Source organism: Leucoraja erinacea, chromosome 21 (assembly GCF_028641065.1).
Source record: "Leucoraja erinacea ecotype New England chromosome 21, Leri_hhj_1, whole genome shotgun sequence".
Lineage (NCBI taxonomy): Eukaryota > Metazoa > Chordata > Chondrichthyes > Rajiformes > Rajidae > Leucoraja > Leucoraja erinaceus.
In genome coordinates, this window is record NC_073397.1 from 2,315,088 (window position 1) to 2,335,233 (window position 20,146).

The window sequence follows — 20,146 nt, forward strand, 5'->3', positions numbered from 1 at the left end:
AAAACGGAAAGGTGATATATTGGGTTGTGACCCTTCTCCAGTCTCGCATCCCTTTTCTCCATAGATCTACGGCTGAGTGGTCCCAGCACTTTGTGTCTATCTGTGGTATAAACCAGCATCTGCAATTCTTTATTTTTGCAATAACATTTAATGGATTTAGATATGGGCCTAAAGATGGCAAACTAGAGACTAGCTTAATTGTGCATCTCAGTTGCCATGATCGAGTTTGTTTGAAGGGCCTGTTTCCCTGTTGTATTACGGCACAACTCTATGGCCCTACGCGAGACAGATTGAGATATACATAGTCTACATATAGGGTGGGGTCGCCAACTCTCACTCCGAAATAAGGGACAAATTCCAGACGACAGTTCGTTGACCGACTCGGCCGTGGCTGGGTGAATGATGAGTTGGGCCGGGTGCTGGACTGCACACAAAGCCCAGCCGGCGGGCCAGCTGAGGAGTTTTGGTCCGGGCAATGCTACGTCGCTCGCAAAGTCCGGCACCCCACCCAACTCATGAACCGACGGTCGGCCATGAGAAGGAGGGGTGGTGGTGTGAGCAATAAGCGAAGGTCCGAAGGTCGGACAGCTGGCCGGGCTGCCGGACGAACGACGGGGCCGCGGGCGAAGCTGCTGCTGCTGCACTCCATGGGCTGCACTACGACGGGACGGGTGAGGCGGGGCCAGACGCGGCGCTCCGACCCGACATACCCCTCTTTTGCGCCCCCTTGACCTGAGTAGTAGCAGTCAAATATCAGACAAGGGCGGTCCCATAAGGGACAAACCAATTTAGCCCAATATACGGGATGTCCCGGCTAATATGGGACAGTTGGCAGCCCCAGTATAGGACGAGTCAGTCAGCAGAGCAGAGGGACACCGGACCACATCATGCACATGAAATCGACGAGGCCACAAATGTAGTTTTATTATATCGCCGACCTGACCCTTGAATATGCAGGTCGCTGACCTCTATCTCCAGACACTGACCCAGATCACCGTCGGCGTTACATTTATCGACTTTTTACCTGTGGGACCTGTTCCGAGGTCAACAGAATTACTGAAGCACCAACTATCATCGCTATTTTACTGCACTCGGTAATTATTACCGTGGTTTTATTATTCTTCAGCCTAATGCCGTATGTTGTTTATATATGTTATGGTTGATAGGAGGGTTGCACGTAAGGTCACTAGGTCATAGGGCTTGACACAGGGAGCCGCTCAATTCATCTGGAGGACATCCGTAACTTCCGGTATATGTTATCAATGCAAGAAACGCGTACTTTCCTACCTGTTAAAAACAGCCAAAATGTTGAATTTTTGCGCTGTAAAAAATTGTGGAAGTTGGGGTAAGTGTGAGAGACATGTACCCAACTTCAGAATTCCAAAAGTGAAGCAAAATGAAGGTAAAAAGAAGCGAGAGCTGAAGGGACAACACCAGCTAAAGTGCTTGGTGAACATTGGCCGTGCAGATATAGGAATTGAAAATATTGTGAATTATCGCGTTTGCTCACTGCATTTCATCAACAGTAAGGCATTATTTGTGTTTTTCTTGATTCCTTTGGTATCTAAAAAGTCTCAGGAGTGATAAATCTTCTGTAATTTTTTCTTCAGATGCGTTTTCATTTTGTATGTAAAAACCGACTTGAGAACCATGGGCGATTTTAAAATTTACAGCCAGATTTATCACTTCTGAAACTTTTTAGATGCCAAAGGAATCAAGAAAAAACACAAATAATGCCTTAGTTGATGAAATGCAGTGAGCAAACGGCCAATGTTCGCCAAGCACTCTGGCTGTTGTTGGCCCTTCAGCTCTCGCTTCTATCTACCGTCATTTCTCCTCACTTTTGGAATTCTGAAGTAGGCTAAATGTCTCACACGCTTATCCCGATTTCCATAATTATTTACAGCGCAAAAACTGACAATTTTGGCGGGTTTTAACGGGCCCGCTACGCTGGAAACAATGGTAAGTGCCTACCTGCAGTTCATCGCGTGTACTCCACTTGGAGTAGCGTAGCAACAGTACGGGTCATGGGTCGTGACCCGACTGCCGTGAAACCTCCCTATATTAGTTCTCGCTCATTGGGGTCCCTTTATTTATTCATCACATCTGATGGCTGGTTGTGATTGGTGGGATTGAACGACCCCGGGGTCCTCCCGAAACTTTCACAAAACACAAAATATTCTGTTTATGAATGTTTCCGCATTTCCTTGTTGCGTAATAACTGGTCTTACCTGGGGTGGCCGATTGACACAAACGAGCTCCCTTGCAACGTTGCCATACCCGGGCGGCATTCTGGCGCAGTGGTGGAGTTACTGCCTTACAGCGCCAGAGACCCGTGCGGAGGTTGTGCTTGTGTTTGTTCAGCAGTTTGTACCCTGTGACCTGTGTGGGTTTTCTCCGAGATCCTCGGTCTCCTCCCACACTCCAAAGATGTGCAGGTTTGTTGGTTAATTGGCTTGGTATGAATGTAAAATTGTCCCGAGTGTGTGTAGCATAGTGTTAATATGCGGGAATCGCTGGTCGGTGTGGACCCGGTGGGCCGAATGGCCTGTTTCTGCACTGTATCTCGAAACTATAGTCTGAAGAAGGGCCTCGACCCGAAACGTTGCCTATTTCCTTCCCTCCATAGATGCTACCTCATCCACTGAGTTTCTCCAGCATTTTTGTCTACCTTCGAAACTATAAGTGATTCGATATGTTAGACGCGACAACAGCCAATGGACATCCGTGGTGAAAAGACCATTATCGTCTTAAATAGATAGGCACAAAAAGCTGGAGTAACTCAGCGGGACAGGTAGCATCTCTGTTGAGAAGAAATGGGTGACGTTTCGGGTCGAGATCCTTCTTCAGACTGAGAGTCAGGGGAGAGGGAGACATCGAGATAAGGAAGGATAAGGTGTGAAAATAAGACATAAAAAGAGATGCAGTTCAAGGAAAATGTAGAATAGATCATTGTTAGATGGGAGAAGCTGACAACAAAGCAACCAGATAAAATGCAATCGGAGACTGGTCCGAGATTCATTCATTCTTCTTTCTTCTTTCTCTCTCCACATCACCGTTATATCTCTTGTTTCCCTGATCCCTAACCAGTCTGAAAAGGGTCTCGATACGAAACGTCACCCATTCCTTCTCTCCAGATATACTGCCTGTTCCGCTGAATTGCTCCAGCTTTTTGTGTCTATCTATTTAAGACGATAATGTTTTTTTCACCAAGGCATCTTCCAACGGATGTCCATTGTCTATCTACAGACTGGTCGGAGAACTGGGACGGGGAAGGGATGGAGAGAGAGAGAGAGAGAGAGAAAACAAATGTTACTTGAAGTTAGAGAAGTCATAATCAGACTTTCCAAGCGGATGTAATTCCTCCAAAATTGTACACTCGGCATTGAGGCCCAGTAAAACCAGGACAGTAAGGCCGGGGTGGGAAGGGAAAAAAGAAGTGAGGCAGCCTTTCCAGGGAATTGTTGGAGTATGGGCCTCACTCGGCACAGTGGATTGGTCGTGTGGGAATGGGGAAGGGGAGTTAAAGTGTCGCAACAAAATAGAGAGAGTTCATAGAAGAGCTGTAACACCCACTGATGTGATCACTTTGTTGCCTCTGCACTTCTTCACTGAACGCAAAACCAAACACATGTCACAGCGGGGATCTTTCTCATTTGCCATCACCTGTTTGTTCATATTTTTTGAAGTCGCTATTTTTAACGGTGTTGAAACCCAACCTCCCAGTAGAGATCCCAACAGCAGAAAGAGTGGGGCTCGCCTCCAATATCCAATCTCCCATCGTTGATATCCCGGAGTACAAGCGGACATCGCGTCTAACGGAGAACATGTTGGAAAGATATCAGACTGTCGAGAGAAAGCTGTACATGGCCATTGCGGTCATCGGAGTTCCCGGTAGGAAAATGTAAGAATTCGGTTTGTGTAACTGCAGGCGGAAGTGCATTTGCTCTGTTTGTTATTATTAAAAACTTCGAAATATCTCACAGCTAAACCGTGACAGGATGTGTAATATTTATTTAAGTTTAATTAAATTTCGGCTCTGCAAAGGGTCATCCAACCGAAAATGGACCTCCGTTTCCAACTCCCGGGAACCGTGAAACGTCGTGTTCTACTTCACTGGACATCGTGCAGCGTTATGTAAACGAAAGGCAGGAATCCTTTAGATACCATCATTAGGAATTCATTGATGGTTTGTGAATTCAAGAGCCGTTTGGCTACGCAACAGTCTGACACGGACTGAATGTGGTGACTGTTGTTCATTCAGATTCACATTAATTTATTCATTGTCATATACACCAGGGTGCAATGAAACATCCCGTTCGCATGATTGGCACAGAGTAATGGTATCCACAAAACCATGGTAAGTACTGCAATAGATACAATGACGAACGCTAAACTGCAGACGAGTGTAAGGTCGTAGTGCTTAGACATAGAAATATAGAAAATAGGTGCAGGAGTAGGCCATTCGGCCCTTCGAGCCTGCACCGCCATTCAATATGATCATGGTTGATCATCCAACTCAGTATCCTGTACCTGCCTTCTCTCCATACCTCCTGATCGCTTTAGCCACAAGGGCCACATCTAACTCCCTCTTAAATATAGCCAATGAACTGGCCTCAACTACATTCTGTGGCTCCAGAGATTCACCACTCGCATCTGTGAAAACATAGAAGGTCGCTGTAACACCCACTGATGTGATCATAAAATCTAATCTCTGAACTTTCTTCACTGAATCGCAAAACCAAACACATGTCACAGCGGGGATCTTTCTCGTTTGCCAAGATCTGTTTGTTCAAGTTTTTTAAGATCCCCGCTCAATCTTCTACTGTGTTGAGCGAGTACGAGCCGAGTCTATCCAGTCTATCCAACAGCTTGCAAGAGTCCTAGCATCCTCCTCCAATATCCATCTCCCATCCCCCCCCCCCCCACAAGCGGACATCGCGTCATCCGGAACTTGGAGATGTTGCATTCAATTCCTCGTCCTGTCATTAATATATATTGTAAATGGCCATTGCGGTCAGCACCGAGCCTTCCCGGTACCAAATTAGTCAATTCGGCCATTCTGAAAAGGACCCGGAAGTCCTACTCTTTGCTCTGTTTATTAGCCGGTTCCCAGTAGTGCAAAGATATCTCACAGAGGATAACCGTGACAGGATGTGTAATATTTATTTAAGTTTAATTAAATTTCGGCTCTGCAAAGCCCCAGTATCTTCTCCAGGAAATAGAAGGAGAAAGAAATGACTAGGGTGCTTGATCGAGTCATCCAACCGAAAATGGACCTCCGTTTCCAACTCCCGGGAACCGTGTGAAAACTGTCGTGTTCGACCTTTCAAGCTGGACATCTTCTCCCGCGTTATGTAAATGAAAGGCAGGAATCCTTTAGATATCCATTGATTAGGAGTCATTGATGGTTTGTGAATTCACGAGAAGATGGACTGACGAAACAGCGACGAGACTGTGATGAGGTGACTGCTGTTCACCATTCCGATTCAGATTCACATTCAATTTATTCATTGTCAGTGTACAGTACAGGGTGCAACGAAATGCATTTAGCATCTCCCTTGAAGAGCGACATAGCAAACGGTTTGAATAAAAAATAAATAATAAGTGTGTACTGGGGGGGGGGGGGGGACGAACGTGGTGATTGGCTGTCACCGAGTGTAAGGTTGTTTAGTAGAGTGACAGCCGCCGGATAAGAAGCTGGTCCTCGACCTGCTGGTTCGGGCCCTTCGAGCCTGCACCGCCATTCATATGGTCATGGTTGATCATCCAACTCAGTATCCTGTACCTGCTTTCTCTCCATAACCCCCTGAGCGCGCTTTAGCCACAAGGGCCACATCTAACCACCCTCTGCAGTATAGCCAATGAAGAGCCTTGCCATACCATACTGTGATGCAGTTGGTAAGGATGCTCTCCAGCGGTAGAGTTCACCAGGATCTGAGGAGATTTTTTTTTTACTTCAGTCTCCTCGGTCCTAAGAAGATGAGCCTTCTTGATCAGAGTAAAGGTATTGTGGGTCCAAGAGAGGTCATCGGAGATGTTGACTCCCAGGAACCTGCAGGTAGAAGCACTTTCCACCTCCGTCCCGTTAATGTGGATGGGGGTGTGCATGCCGCCTCTGGACTTCCTGATGTCTACAATGAGCTCCTAGGTCTTCTTGGAGTTAAGGGCCAGGGTGTTGTCAGCGCACCATGCTGTAAGTGCTTGCCTCCTCCCTAGGCCATCCTCATCGTTGTTGCTGATGAGGCCCCCCCCCGTTGTATCATCTGCATACTTGATGATGGTGTTAAACTTGTACAGGTGTGCAGTCATAGGTGAAGAGGGAGTAGAGGAGGGGGGCTCAGCACCCAGCACCGAGCCTTGCGGTACCCGGTGTCAGGGTGAGGTTGAAGAGTGTGCTGTCTAACCTCACAGACTGGGCCATTGGTTAGAAAGTCCCGTATCCAGTTGCAGAGGGAGGCTTCGATGCCCAGGTTACCGAGTTTGGTGATCAGTTTTGAAAGAATAATGGTGTTGAATGCTGAGCAGTAATCGATGAACAGCATTCTTACGTAAGTGTCTCTGTTGTCGAGGTGGGAGAGGGCGGAGTGAAGTGCCGTTGAGATGGCATCCTCCGTACTCCTGTTCTTGCGGTAGGCAAACTGATAGGGATCCAGTGTGGGGGGTAGGCAGCTTTTGAGGTGTGCCAGGACCAGCCTCTCGAAGCACTTGGTGATGATGGGGGTAAGTGCAACTGGGCGGAAGTCGTTGAGGCTTGCCGCAGTGGAGTGTTTTGGCACTGGCACGATGGAGGTGGCTTTAAGGCAAGTGGGGACAACTGCTTGGGCAAGTGACAGGTTGAAGATGTCAGTCCAGACGTCTGTCAGCTGCGCAGCACAGGCACTGAGCACGCGCCCGGGGATGCCGTCAGGGCCAGCAGCCTTCTCTGCAGGTTAAGGCAGACAAGAACCGAGCATTTGCCCTGCCTGTCTGAGATGCACTGAATCAAAACATTTTCTATTACGCGTACTTGGATAGAGTGGATGTGGAGAGGATGTTTCCACTAGTGAGGTAGTCGAGGACTAGAGGTCATGGCATCAGAATTAAAGGACGTTCTTTTAGGAAGGAGATGATGAGGCATTTCTTTAGTTAGAGGGTGGTGAATCTGTGGAATTATTTGGCACAGAAGGTTGTGAAGGCAAAACCAGTGGATATATTTCAGGCAGAGATAGATAGATTCTTGATTAGTGCAGGTGTCAGTGGTTATGGGTAGAATGCAGGAGAATGGGGTTTGAAGGGAGAGATAGATCAGCCATGATTGAATGGTGGAGTAGACCAGATGGACCGAATGGCGTAATTCTACTATCACATGATAATGATCTTATTATCTGTACACGTTCAAGAGGTTCCTTGTGGACATGCCGACTCTTCTTCGTTGCTGAAGAAAGTAAATAGGATGATGTGTTGAATTCATCGCCGCATTAATGTCGAGTCCAGATTCCTGGTGATATCAACGCCTAGAACCGCGAAGCTGTCGACCATCTCAACAACAGCACTATTGTGAACAAGGCTGTGTTTACCCCCACCGTCCTCTTCCTGAGACCAACATCCAACTCTTTTCTCTAGCTGAGGTAAGGGCTAGTTTGTATTACTGACACACTGCACGATGTTCTCTGTACTTTGTCTCATCATTGCTACTGATCCTGTCGCAACTGTGGTATAATCGGCGAAGTTGCTGAGGGCCGATAGGATAGTGGCACATGGATATGTAGAAAATGCAGGGATGTGGATTATGTGGAGACAGATAAGAGTTGGTTTTGGCATCATGTTCGGCACAAACGTTGTGGGCCACAGGCCTTTATCCTGTTCGCATTGTTCCGTGTTCAATGTAGCTTAAATATCGAGTTGGCACTGCATTTTGAGACATTAATGGTTGTAAAGGGATTCAAACAGAAGACAGACCATCTCTACAGCAGATTCCTGTGGTAGCGATGATTTCTTATGTTTTGCTGGCATTAAGGGCTTCCAGCAATTCAACAGAGGAACCAATGACCATGGCTCGTTGGGAACGCCGTACAGTCTAGAAATGTAGTCTAGTCGTTCACAGTTGCATGCGATCGGTTGAAATAGTGGCCGTGGAGTACGGCAAGAGTCGGTCACTGTGCAGTAATACTCAGCCATCACCCTTAACAGAAATACAATTCAGCCGCGCCCTAAAGCTGCCATTGCCATCCATCTGAAGACGCAGGTGCAGATGCTGGAATAAAGCAACGGAGCATTTTGCATCTTCAATCTTCAGCTCCTGTCATGACTATCCATGTGCCGAATTTGCAGTGGTCTGTGTGACCTGCCAGCTTGCAGGTAAATCTGTCAAACTAGTTCTGTTAGACGTTGCCAGCAGCATGAACCAACTCATTGCCAGGGTCATGGCACAATGGTATCGGCATGCATGATGTTGCCAACTCATCCACGGGACCCTTGATGCCTGCAAAACGTCAAACCCACACTCTCTAGCCTCTTGCCCGGAAACGGGAGACGGGACTCAGCGGGCGACGTGTGTGGGGATTTACAACATTGAAACGATTGACTAGACTACACCTTTCCCCCCCCCCCCCCCCATTTAGTTGAACTAAATAAAAAAACAGAGAATGTGCGTGCATTCAGTAATCCTCCCCTCTCTACATCCAGTGAATTGAGTTGGCATTGTGATTCTGTCCCGGGGAAAGTGCGGCCTCTCCACCTGCACCACTCGCTACCTGGTCGCCATGGCAGCGGCCGATCTATTGGTCATTATCACCGAAATCCTTTAGTTTCACGTCAAGCATCACTATTTCCCCGTGAGTTTCCGGGACGTCACCCCTGTGTGTAGTATTATTTATGCTCTGTCCCGTGCGTCCACGGACTCTTCTGTCTGGTTCACCATCACTTTCACCTTTGATCGATTTGTCGCCATATGTTGCCAGAAGCTGAAAACAAAATACTGCACCGGTAGAATTGTGGCTGCGGTGCTAGCAACCACCGGAATTCTACTGTGTCTGAAAAATGTCGCCTTCTATTTCGAAATTGAAATTGTAGAGAACGTCAACAGTGTACCTTGGTTCTGTCATTCCAGAGAAAGTTATTATACTGACCCTGGATGGGTGGCGTTTGACTATAAGGTTTTAACCCCGTTCCTCCCTTCCGCTATAATCCTGCTGCTAAACGCGCTGCCAGCTCGGCACATTTTAGTGACCAGCCGGGTCCGTCAAAGGCTGAAGGGCCAAGGGAAATTTCAGAACCAGAATGACCCAGAGATGGAGAGCAGGAAAGGGGTCTATGGTTTTGCTACTCACCATCACTGGCAGTTTCGTGCTGCTCTGGCTGCCGTTCGTTGTATTTTTCATCTATTACCAGATCACAGGAGCCGTGTACAACGACCCAGACATTGTGTTTCAAAACGTAGGGCTTTTGCTGCGAAATGTCAGATGCTGCACCAACACGTTCATATACGCAGCGACTCAGTCCAAGTTCAGGGAACAGGTGAAGGACGCTGTGAGATCCCGCTTACTTCTCTGTCTCGGTTCATCTGCTCATGACACTAAGCTGGGGGGCAGTGTTAGCTGTGAGGAGGATGCTAGGAGACTGCAAGATGACTTGGATAGGCTGGGTGAGTGGGAAAATGTTTAACAGATGCAGGATAATGTGGATACATGTGAGGCTATCCATTTTGGTGGCAAAAACGGGAAAGCAGACTATTATCTAAATGGTGGCCGACTAGGAAAAGGGGAGATGCAGCGAGACCTGAGTGTCATGGTACACCAGTCATTGAAGGTAGGCATGCAGGTGCAGCAGGCAGTAAAGAATGCGAATGGTATGTTGGCTTTCATAGCAAAAGGATTTGAGTATAGGAGCAGGGAGGTTCTACTGCAGTTGTACAGGGTCTTGGTGAGACCACACCTGGAGTATTGCGTACAGTATTGGTCTCCGAATCTGAGGAAGGACATTATTGCCATAGAGGGAGTGCAGGGAAGGTTCACCAGACTGATTCCTGGGATGTCAGGACTGTCTTATGAAGAACGACTGGATAGACTTGGTTTATACTCTCTAGAATTTAGAAGATTGAGAGGGGATCTTATAGAAACTTACAAAATTCTTAAGGGGTTGGACAGGCTAGATGCAGGAAGATTGTTCCCGATGTTAGGGAAGTCCAGGACAAGGGGTCACAGCTTAAGGATAAGGGGGAAATCCTTTAAAACCGAGATGAGGAGAACTTTTTTTCACACAGAGAGTGGCGAATCTCTGGAACTCTCTGCCACAGAGGGTAGTTGAGGCCAGTTCATTGGCTATATTTAAGAGGGAGTTAGATGTGGCCCTTGTGGCCAAGGAGATCAGAGGGTATGGAGAGAAGGCAGGTACGGGATACTGAGTTGGATGATCAGCCATGATCATATTCAATGGCGGTGCAGGCTCGAAGGGCCGAATGGCCTACTCCTGCACCTAATTTCTATGTTTCTATCAATAAAGCCACAGTCTGAAGCGCAGCATGGCGACGGCCACAGTGACACCAGGCTGAAGTCTACATCCTATCCCACCCACCGCTAGGTCCAGACCGCCGCCTATCTTGGTGCCAACCCCCCTAAAGATTCTCAGGGCGCGGTATCCGGCTCACAATGACGGTCCTAGACCGTGTCCACTGCCTCGGCTTGTGTACATAATGTGTCCCTGCTTCTCTGCCTAGTCCTAGACTAACTAGGTAGACTGTCTGTGTAGGAAGGAACTGCAGATGCCGGTTTAAACGGAAGATCGACGGAACAAGCTGTTGTAACTCAGCGGGATAGACAGTAAAGGAATGGGTGATGTTTCGGGTCTGAAGAAGGATCTCGGCCCGAAAGGTCACCTATACCTTCTCTCCAGAGATGCTGCCTGTGCCGCTGAGTTACTCGAGCTTTAGGTAAACTATCTATCTACCTCGACTATCTTTGCCCCTGGGGCTATTTACCTTCTGCCCACAATCTCCATAGACGGTAATCCTGCATGATAAACTACGAACCCATCCGCTACAAAGTCCCATGGTCTCTCCCCCCCCCCCCTCTTCCCCCCAGATCGCCAGATTTCTAAACCATACCCTGCACCACGACCAATAAATTAGTGATAGTGTTGAATTACACTGGATCAGCGCTCTGTAGACTCAAGGGCCTGTCCCACTTGGGCGTCATTTGCGCGTCACGCAGATGGCGAGCGAAGATTTTGTACATCCCAAAATCCTGGGGCGCCGCGCGCGACCGCGCGTCACTGCCTACGTCACCACGCACCATGCGCGCCTAATGTGCGCGTCACGACGCGTAAACGATGTCGCGTAAATGACGCGCAAATGACGCCCAAGTGGGACAGACCCTTTAGTGTCCCCGCAAAATTTACCTTATGGCGTAAAACAAAAGAAGATAGACACAGAATGCTGGAGTAACTCAGCGGGATTGCCAGCACCTCTGGAGAAAAGGAAGATGGTGACGTTTCGGGTCGAGTTCATTCTTCAAAATGACTGAAAAGTCACCTATTCCCTTTCACCAGAGATGCTGTCTGACCCGCTGAGTTACTCCAGCTTTTTGTGTCTATTTGCGGTTTAAACCAGCATCTGCAGTTCCTTCCTACACAAAACAAAAGAAACCGCTGGTGGGGCGCCTTAGACGTGCGACATGATGTGGATTCATGTGGGACAATGATACAAGGACATCTGCCTAACACATGGCCCAAGGTTTCATTCGTAAGATCACAATCGCCTGCACCTTCTCACCAACTCCCCATGAATGGTCTTGCTGTTTCCAGACGATGTTTGACACGATTTTGACAATAGTACCTCAATAAAAGCAGCGTCCGAAAGGAACCGAAACCCTCATCATCCATGTATGGTACTTCATTTGTCGCACGTACCGAGGTCCAGTGAAATTAATGTATGTATAGTATCACTTTACATACGCACTTGGATACGTTAGGTAAACATCTGAAATACAGTGCAAGTGTATAGCAGTAGTACACGGAGACGGTATACAGAGTCGCCAGTTTGGTGCCATGTCCAAGTCCCGGTTGATGTAAGTGCAGGGATCTTGACCTGACCATGAGGCCAATTGTCCTGGTGGCGTTGCGTGGCCAGCCTGGCCATCGGAGGTCCGGCCATTGTTAAAGCAAACCAAGCCTGGACAAAAATATGCCTCGTCCTTGACACCCCCCCCCCCCCTCGAATTTATTTCTGGCAGCAATAGGTATATCTGTAGCCAGTTTAGGTACTGCGGAACCACGCGACCTGGAATACACTTATCGCCACGCGTGGACAAACGAAGAACTTTCTTTACAAAACATCCAAGAAATATGTGATAGAGTAAATAATCTACACTGGGTCCGAACTTGGAGGATCGTCTTGTGTAGAACTAAACACACGGTTGGAGCAACTCAGCTGGTCAGCCAGCATCTGTAGAGAAAAAAATAGTTTTTAGTTTTAGAGAACAGGCCCTTCGGCCCACCGGGTCCGCAGCTATCAGCGATCCCCGCACATTGACACTATCCCACACCCACTAGGGACATTGTTTACATTTGCCAAGCTAATTAACCTACAAGTCTAACCTACAAACCTGTAAGTATTTGGAGTGTGGGAGAGAACCGGAGAAAACCCACGCGTATCACGGGGAGAACATACAAACTGAGTACAGTCGGGATCGAACCCGAGTATCCGGCTCTGCATTGGCTGTAAGGCAGCAACTCTACCGCTGCGCCACCGCGACCGCCCAATGGTCAGACAACGTTTCTGGTCGTGATCCTTGGTCTGTCTGACATACGAGGTTGTGTCGGCGCTGTTAGCCTCAGGCTGGTTGTTCCTGGAGCTCCTAGCAGGAAGGTGTAGCGTGCCCCTGTCTCAGGCCCAGAGTTGCCTTCTCCACATGAACTGGCCTGACGTGGAACGGAGTCAAAGTTGTCAACGTCATGGCTGGACCCCCCCACCCCCACCCCCGTCCAGTCGGTGACATCCTCTGCCCGAGGGATTGCTACAAACTCCCATCCATATCCCCAGTGCAACAAGAAACTAAATTCCCAACAGAAAAAAAGAAGAGATAAATAAAGAATGGAGGATACTCTGTACACCCAGTGTTCCTGTATCTGAAGAAGGGTTTCGGCCCGAAACGTTGCTTATTTCCTTCGCTCCATAGATGCTGCTGCACCCGCTGAGTTTCTCCAGCACTTTGGTCAAACTTCGATTTTCCAGCATCCTTCTTAAAAACTTCCTGTATATCTTACCATTTTGTGTAAAAAAAAAACTAAATACGTGGAATTGAGAAGAGGGACGTGTATCAGCATTTGTCTCTCTCCTCTCAGTCAGAGTTGTACAACATTGTACAAAACGCCACCTATCCATTTTTTCCCCCACAGATGCTGCCTGACCTACTGAGTTACACCAGAACTTTGTGTTTTACTCAAGATACCGGCATCTGCAGTTCCTTGTGTCTCCATGCCAACAATGTAACATGGAAACAGGCAGTTCGGCCCACCTTGTCCATGCCGGACAAGATGGCGTATTGGACTAGCCCCATTTCCCTGCATTTGGCCCATAGCTCCGTAAACCCTTCATGAAGAAGAGTCTCGACCCGAAACGTCACCTGTTCCTTTTCTCCAGATATGCCGTCTCACCCGCTGAGTAGCTGTCCAAATGTCTTTTAAATATCGCAATTATATCCGCTTCTATAGTTCCCTATATTGCCCTCTGAGTAAAAATATTGTTGAGGTCGTTCTTAAATCTCTCCCCTGTTCCCTTAAGCCTGTGCCCTATAGTTTAAAAAATAAAATTATTCGTCTTTCCCGGGAAAAAAACTGTGAGCGTAGACTTTATCCAGGCCCCTCAAGGTCTTGTACACCACATCGAGGTCACCCCTCGACCTACTACGCTTCAAAGAAAATGATCACAGCATATCTAACCTCTATCTAAACCCATACATCCAAGTAACATCCTAGTGAATCTCTCCCACAGATGGTCCTCACTCCACTTGTTGCCCCCCCTCCCCCCCCCCCCCCCCCCCCCCCCCCCCCCGGCGGTTCCTCTCTGTAACTTTCTATGCATGAGTACCCCGGGTCACAGTCGCCGAGTGCAGACTGACTGGAGACCTATTTGTTCTTGGGTATGACAAGCACATTGTTCAGCACAGCTCCCTGCCACCTCCCTGGACTAAACCCAAGCTCCTCTCCCCGCCATCGCGGAACACATCCTGTTACTGTACCGGCTCTTTTCCCCGTGACGAGACAAGGAGCAGGGCAAATACAGGGCAGGGTTATTGTCCAGCCGTTTACGCTGAGTGCCAGGACAGTCCCCGTGGGTCAGGGTAGTTCATGAGGCGAATGGGAGCTCCGGAGCTAAGCTGCCGCCGACACACAATGAAGTTGTTGGCGCGGCTCAGCATCGCGGAGAGACGGTCTCACCATCACGCAGCTGGCATGGCGGCGAAGACCAGGGTCGGTACTTTGTGGTTTGGGACGAGTAGGGGACCTTCCCGAGGTAGTAGATGGAGAGGAGGTGGGCAACATTGGAGAGCACGGCGAGGAGAGTGAGGGAAGGCTGAGGAGAAGGACAGCATGTGGCGGGGATGAAGTGGTCCCGGAGAGGCTACACGGGGAGTGTCGGTATCCTATAGCGCAGAGTACTGGTGCCTCGCAGTATTGGGTAATTGTGCCCTACAGCTTGGCGAATATGTGGCACTCATTGTGTCTCCCGGTGTGTGTATGGGTGGCTGAGACCGGAGGGTCAGGCGGTCTGTATCGGATAATTTGTGGATCTAACTCACAGTGGGGAGGGGTGGAGGCTTATTTGGTCCGTGTAGTGTGGCACCTCTGTCCCCGGTGTATCTGCTCTACAGTGCGGGAGCCTGCGTGCTCTATCGCGTTTAACAATATTTCAAATGGCAATCTGATCTGAGAGTTTGACAGCAGTGGCATCAAAGGCAAGTTGTCAGAGTAGATCTAAAATGGGCTTGTTGGGGGGGAGGCTGGGTCTCTTTCCTGAGTGGAGAGCTGTGACCAGGTTGGTGCTTGGCCGCAGTGAAGGTGGCCACCCTCACCTACAGGAGGACATCAACCAGTTAGTAAAGTGAGCAGAACACAGTCATGAGGTGCAGAGTGGTAGGAGCAGAATTAGACCACTCGGCCCATCAAGTCTACCCCCATTCAACCATGGCTGATCTATCTCTCCCCGTAATCCCATTACCATACAACATATAACCATATAACAATTACAGCATGGAAACAGGCCATCTCGACCCTCCTAGTCCGTGCCGAACACATAATCTCCCCTAGTCCCATATACCTGCGCTCAAACCATAACCCTCCATTCCCTTCCCATCCATATAACTATCCAATTTATTTTTAAATGATAAAAACGAACCTGCCTCCACCACCTTCACTGGAAGCTCATTCCACACAGCTACCGCTCTCTGAGTAAAGAAGTTCCCCCTCATGTTACCCCTAAACTTCAGTCCCTTAATTCTCATGTCATGTCCCCTTGTTTTAATCTTCCCTACTCTCAGTGGGAAAAGCTTTTCCACGTCAACTCTGTCTATCCCTCTCATCATTTTAAAAACCTCTATCAAGTCCCCCCTTAACCTTCTGCGCTCCAAAGAATAAAGCCCTAACTTGTTCAACCTTTCTCTGTAACTTAGTTGCTGAAACCCAGGCAACATTCTAGTAAATCTAAATTCTCTTGTCTTATCTCCACAACCCCTGACGCCATTACGAATCAAGAATCTATCTATCTCTGCCTAAAAAAATATCAATTGACTTGGCCTCCACAGCTTTCCCTGGCGAAGAATTTCACAGATTCACCAGCCTCTGACCGAGGAAAGTCCTCCTCACATCCGTCCTTTAACAATGACCTCCCACTAATGGAACCGCCCTATCCACTCTATCCAAGCGTCTCACTATTCGATTTGTCACTGTCAGAGGGGATTTAATTGCGACAAGGGCGAGGTGGTACACCTCAGGAGGATCAATGAAGGTAGGATGTACAAAATGCCCGGCAGGACTCTCGGGGGTATCGAGGAACCGAGGAGGCTTTGTGCAGAAGTCCAAGTATCTATGAAGTCTGTAGTATCGGTGGGTGAAGTAATGCGGAAGGCATACAGAGTATTAACCTCGTTGGCCGGGTGTAGAATATAGACCAGGAAGGACATGGTACACGTTACAAGGCTTTGGTTAGAAACATAGAAACATAGAAAATACGTGCAGGAGTAGGCCATTCGGCCCTCGAGCCTGTACCGCCATTCAATATGATCATGGCTGTTCATCCAACTCAGTATCTCGTACCTGCCTTCTTTCCATACCCCCTGATCCCTCTAAGCCACAAGGGCCACATCTAACTCCCTCTTAAATATAGCCAATGAACTGGCCTCAACTACCTTCGGTGGTAGAGAATTCCAGAGATTCGCCACTCTCTGTGTGAAAAATGTTTTTCTCATCTCGGTCCTAAAAGACTTTCCCCCTTATCCTTAAACTGTGACCCCTTGTTCTGGACTTCCCCAACATCGGGAACAATCTTCCCGCATCTAGCCTGTCCAACCCCTTAAGAATTTTATACGTTTCTATAAGACCCCCCCCCCCCCCCCCCCTCAATCTCCTTAGGCCACAGCTGGACTATAACCGTGTCCAGTTCTGGTCGTTGAACGATAGGAAGAATGTGATTGATCGGGAGATGGTGAAAGGGAGATTAACTTCGATGTTCTCTGGAATGGACTGCATTTCTGAAGAGGAATTGTGCAGTGTAGAGAGGAACTGCAGATGAAATGCGTATTAAGGAACTGCAGATGCTGGTTTAAACCAAAGATAGACACAAAATGCTGGAGCAACTCAGCGGGACAGGCAGCATCTCAGGTGAGAGGGAATGAATGGGTGGCGTTCGGGTCGAGGTCCTACTTCAGACCGCGCAGGCTGGGTTTGTTTTCCTTGGAATTAACGAGGCCGAGGGGAGAGCGTTCTGGGTGAATTATTTCGGGTAGATTATGTTCAACATTCCCCACTGGCAGAGATGTTAGAAACTTGGGGGACATGCTTTAGGCTAAAGGGAAGAAGTTTAGAGATGATCTGAGTATTCTCATCGGAAGGTGATTAGAATCTACTGCCCGTGTGGGTGTTGGAGGAGGCGTCTCTCATCAGTTAAGAAGTAGCCTAACGAGCATTTGAATCAAGATGACTTTGGAGTGTACACGGGATTTAAACATACAGCACTGCACTGCTACTCGAATGAGTTGGGCGTTGGTGCCGAGGGGAACATTTGAGGAAAGAGAAAGAGTAAATGTTTCACCTTCAGATGTCAGAAACGTGAACAAGACAAAGCATGATAGTCCAGGTAGCAGAGAAGATGGTGGTTGGGTGGGAGGCGGAATGGAAGCTATATCGCTGATGGAGTGAGACTGATCTATGTTTACTGTGAGTTTCAGATAAGTAAAGATGCGCTTGAGTATATGTAATGTGTGGCCAATTAAGGGGGTGTGGCAAGAGCAATTACGCCTTTCACCTTACACTTGGATAGATGATGGACAGGGAAAGATCAGAGGGAAATGGGCTACATTCAGACAATTGGCAACTATTTGAATAGAAAATAGTGCTGCACCCGCTGAGTTTCTCTAGCAATTTTGTGTACCTTGTATAATTCGGTGTCGTGATATGATATTTATTTCCAAGTTTTGGACAATGACTACGATACCGGGTTCTCTCTCCTCCAACGCTGCCCGATCTGCTGACTATCAAGCATTTTTAATTTCAGATTTTCAGCATCGGCGTTATTTTCATGTTCATCAGCTGAGAGGCTGATTTGTAACTCTCTCTCTCTCTCTCTCTCCCCTTTCTGCTTTTTTTGCAGGTAATCACGTTATGGTTGAGGCGCCGCCTCCTCTGGCTGATCTGCCTCTCGCCTCCCGTCGTCCTGCTCCTGAGGATGATGCTGCCCACGCCCAGAGGCAGCGAGAGGGCTTGTACCACCATGCCCTTCCTGCTTCTGCCCGACTGCCGCTGCGAGAGGGACCCTCCGTTCCTGGTGTTCCTGGTGACGAGCCGGCCGGCAGAAGCGGCAGAGCGGGTGGCCATCCGCCGGACCTGGGGGGCAGAGCGCTGGAGCCACCAGGGCCGGGTCGCCACTTTCTTCCTGCTGGGGCAGGGCGGCGAGTTGGGGGCGCGGCTGCGGCTGGAGGCAAGGGCACATCAGGACATCATCCAGGGCGACTTCGCCGACACTTACTACAACCTGACCCTGAAGGTGATGATGGGGATGGAGTGGGCGCGGCGCCACTGCCAGACGGCGCGCTTCTTCATGAAGACGGACTCGGACGTGTTTGTCAACACACCCCACTTGCTGCAGCTGCTGAGCTCCAAACCCAGCCAGCGTTTCTTCAGCGGCCAGGTAATGCAACACATCCAGCCCATCCAGGACAAGAGCAGTAAGTGGTACATCAGCCCGCAGGAGTTCGCCTCCCCAGTCTTCCCCAACTACTGCTCCGGCACCGGCTACGTCTTCTCCGCGGACCTGACCAGCCTGATCTGCCAGGTGGCCAACTCCGTGCCCTTCCTCAAGCTGGAGGATGCCTTCGTGGGTCTCTGCCTGGCCAGGCTGGGGGTCCCGCCAGTGCCCATGTCGCCACGCCGCCTCTTCTTCACCCTCAAGATCCCCTTCTCCGTGTGTCGCTACCACCGCATGGTCACCGCTCACCACGTCAGCCCCGCGGAGATGCTGCACTACTGGAGCGCTCTGCGGGCAACAGCGGCAGACCAGTGCTCGCCTCCAGCTGGCCCGGTCAGAGGGGCACATGTTGGGATCCAGGCTGAGGAGTGAAACTGGGAGCCGGCATTGGAGGGCATGTGGGCATCGGGGTCAGGTGTGGGCGGGGTGGGAGTGGGAGTGGGAGTGGGGTGGGCAAGGGTCGGGAAACTGTGGCACTTGGGAGAGTGGAGCGCAGGGCAGGTGGCTGGGTGGGGGAGGGGGGACACAAGGTGGGCTGATGTGAGAGAGCGCGGTTATGGGGTTGGAGAGAGCCAGCACCACGGGAGGGTGGACAGACTGGCGGATCGGTGCTGGGATGAGAGAGTCGGGCCGAGAGCGGGGTGAGTTGGAGCATCATGATGACCCTGTCCCACTTAGGAAACCTGAACGGAAACCTCTGGTGACCTTGCGCCCCATGAGGTTCCCGGAGGTTTTGGTCACTCCCCCTAATGGTCGAAAGTGGTTTCCGCATGGTCGAGGCTTCTTCTATGTTCCTTCTATTAATTCAACTAAATTAAATCCGGCCTCGACTAAAAATAGGTTCCCGTTTGGTCGAAGCCAGTGGAGTGGGGTCGCTATTTACTTACAGGCAGTCGAAGGCAATCACCAGAGGTTTCCGTTCAGGTTTCCTAAGTGGGACAGGGGCATAAGAAGGAGAACATTGTGTGGTGGGTACACAAAAATGCTGGAGAAACTCAGCGGGTGCAGCAGCATATATGGAGCGAAGGGAATAGGCAACGTTTCTGGCCGAAACCCTTCTTCAGACCCTTCGCTCCATAGATGCTGCTGCACCCGCTGAGTTTCTCCAGCATTTTTGTGCACCTTCGATTTTCCAGCATCTGCAGTTCCTTCTTAAACACGCTGTGTGGTGGAAGGGTTGTGTGGGTAGGAATAGTCCGGTGGATTGACAGTGGGCGGAATTGATCTGGGATCAGTACGGGGGGAATGGGATGGATGGCGGGAACGCGCGGGGAGGTGGAGTGTTGGAGAGACTGAGATGGTGGATGGAGCTTATGGAGAAGGGGTTTGGTAGAATAGTCCAAGGAGCAGGTCGCTGGAGGGGGAATTGGGAAAAAGGCAATGCTTGCAGTGGTGGGGGGCACGTGGTGGAGGTTGAGAGTAGAGGGCTAAGGAGGAAATGTAGAATGGCGTAGCGGTAGAGTTGCTGCATTACAGCGCCAGAGTCCCGGGTTCGATCCTGACTACAGGTGCTGTCTGTACGGAGTTTGTCCGTTCTCCCCCGGACTGCGTGGGTTTTCTCCGGTTTCCTCCCACACCCCAAAAGACGTGCAGGTTTGTTGGTGAATTGGTTTCGGTAAAAATAGTAAATTGTCCGTGGTGGGTTGGGTATTGTTAGTCAGATTCAGATTCAACTTTAATTGTAATTGTCAGTGTACAGTACAGAGACAA

General features: G+C 49.4%; 1 protein-coding gene across 1 annotated transcript; it reads left to right on the forward strand.

Annotated features, from left to right (window-relative positions):
- The first annotated feature begins 17,806 nt into the window (after positions 1 to 17,806).
- LOC129707569 (beta-1,3-galactosyltransferase 5-like) lies at positions 17,807 to 18,809 on the forward strand. The gene has a single exon (XM_055652718.1). The coding sequence runs from the start codon at positions 17,918 to 17,920 to the stop codon at positions 18,806 to 18,808; it is 891 nt and encodes a 296-aa protein (XP_055508693.1). The 5' UTR covers positions 17,807 to 17,917; the 3' UTR covers position 18,809.
- Positions 18,810 to 20,146: the final 1,337 nt, after the last annotated feature.

Excerpts from the sequence above, each read along its gene's own strand:
- LOC129707569 (XM_055652718.1), top strand. The coding sequence starts at position 17,918 with ATGATGCTGCCCACGCCCAGAGGCAGCGAGAGGGCTTGTACCACCATG.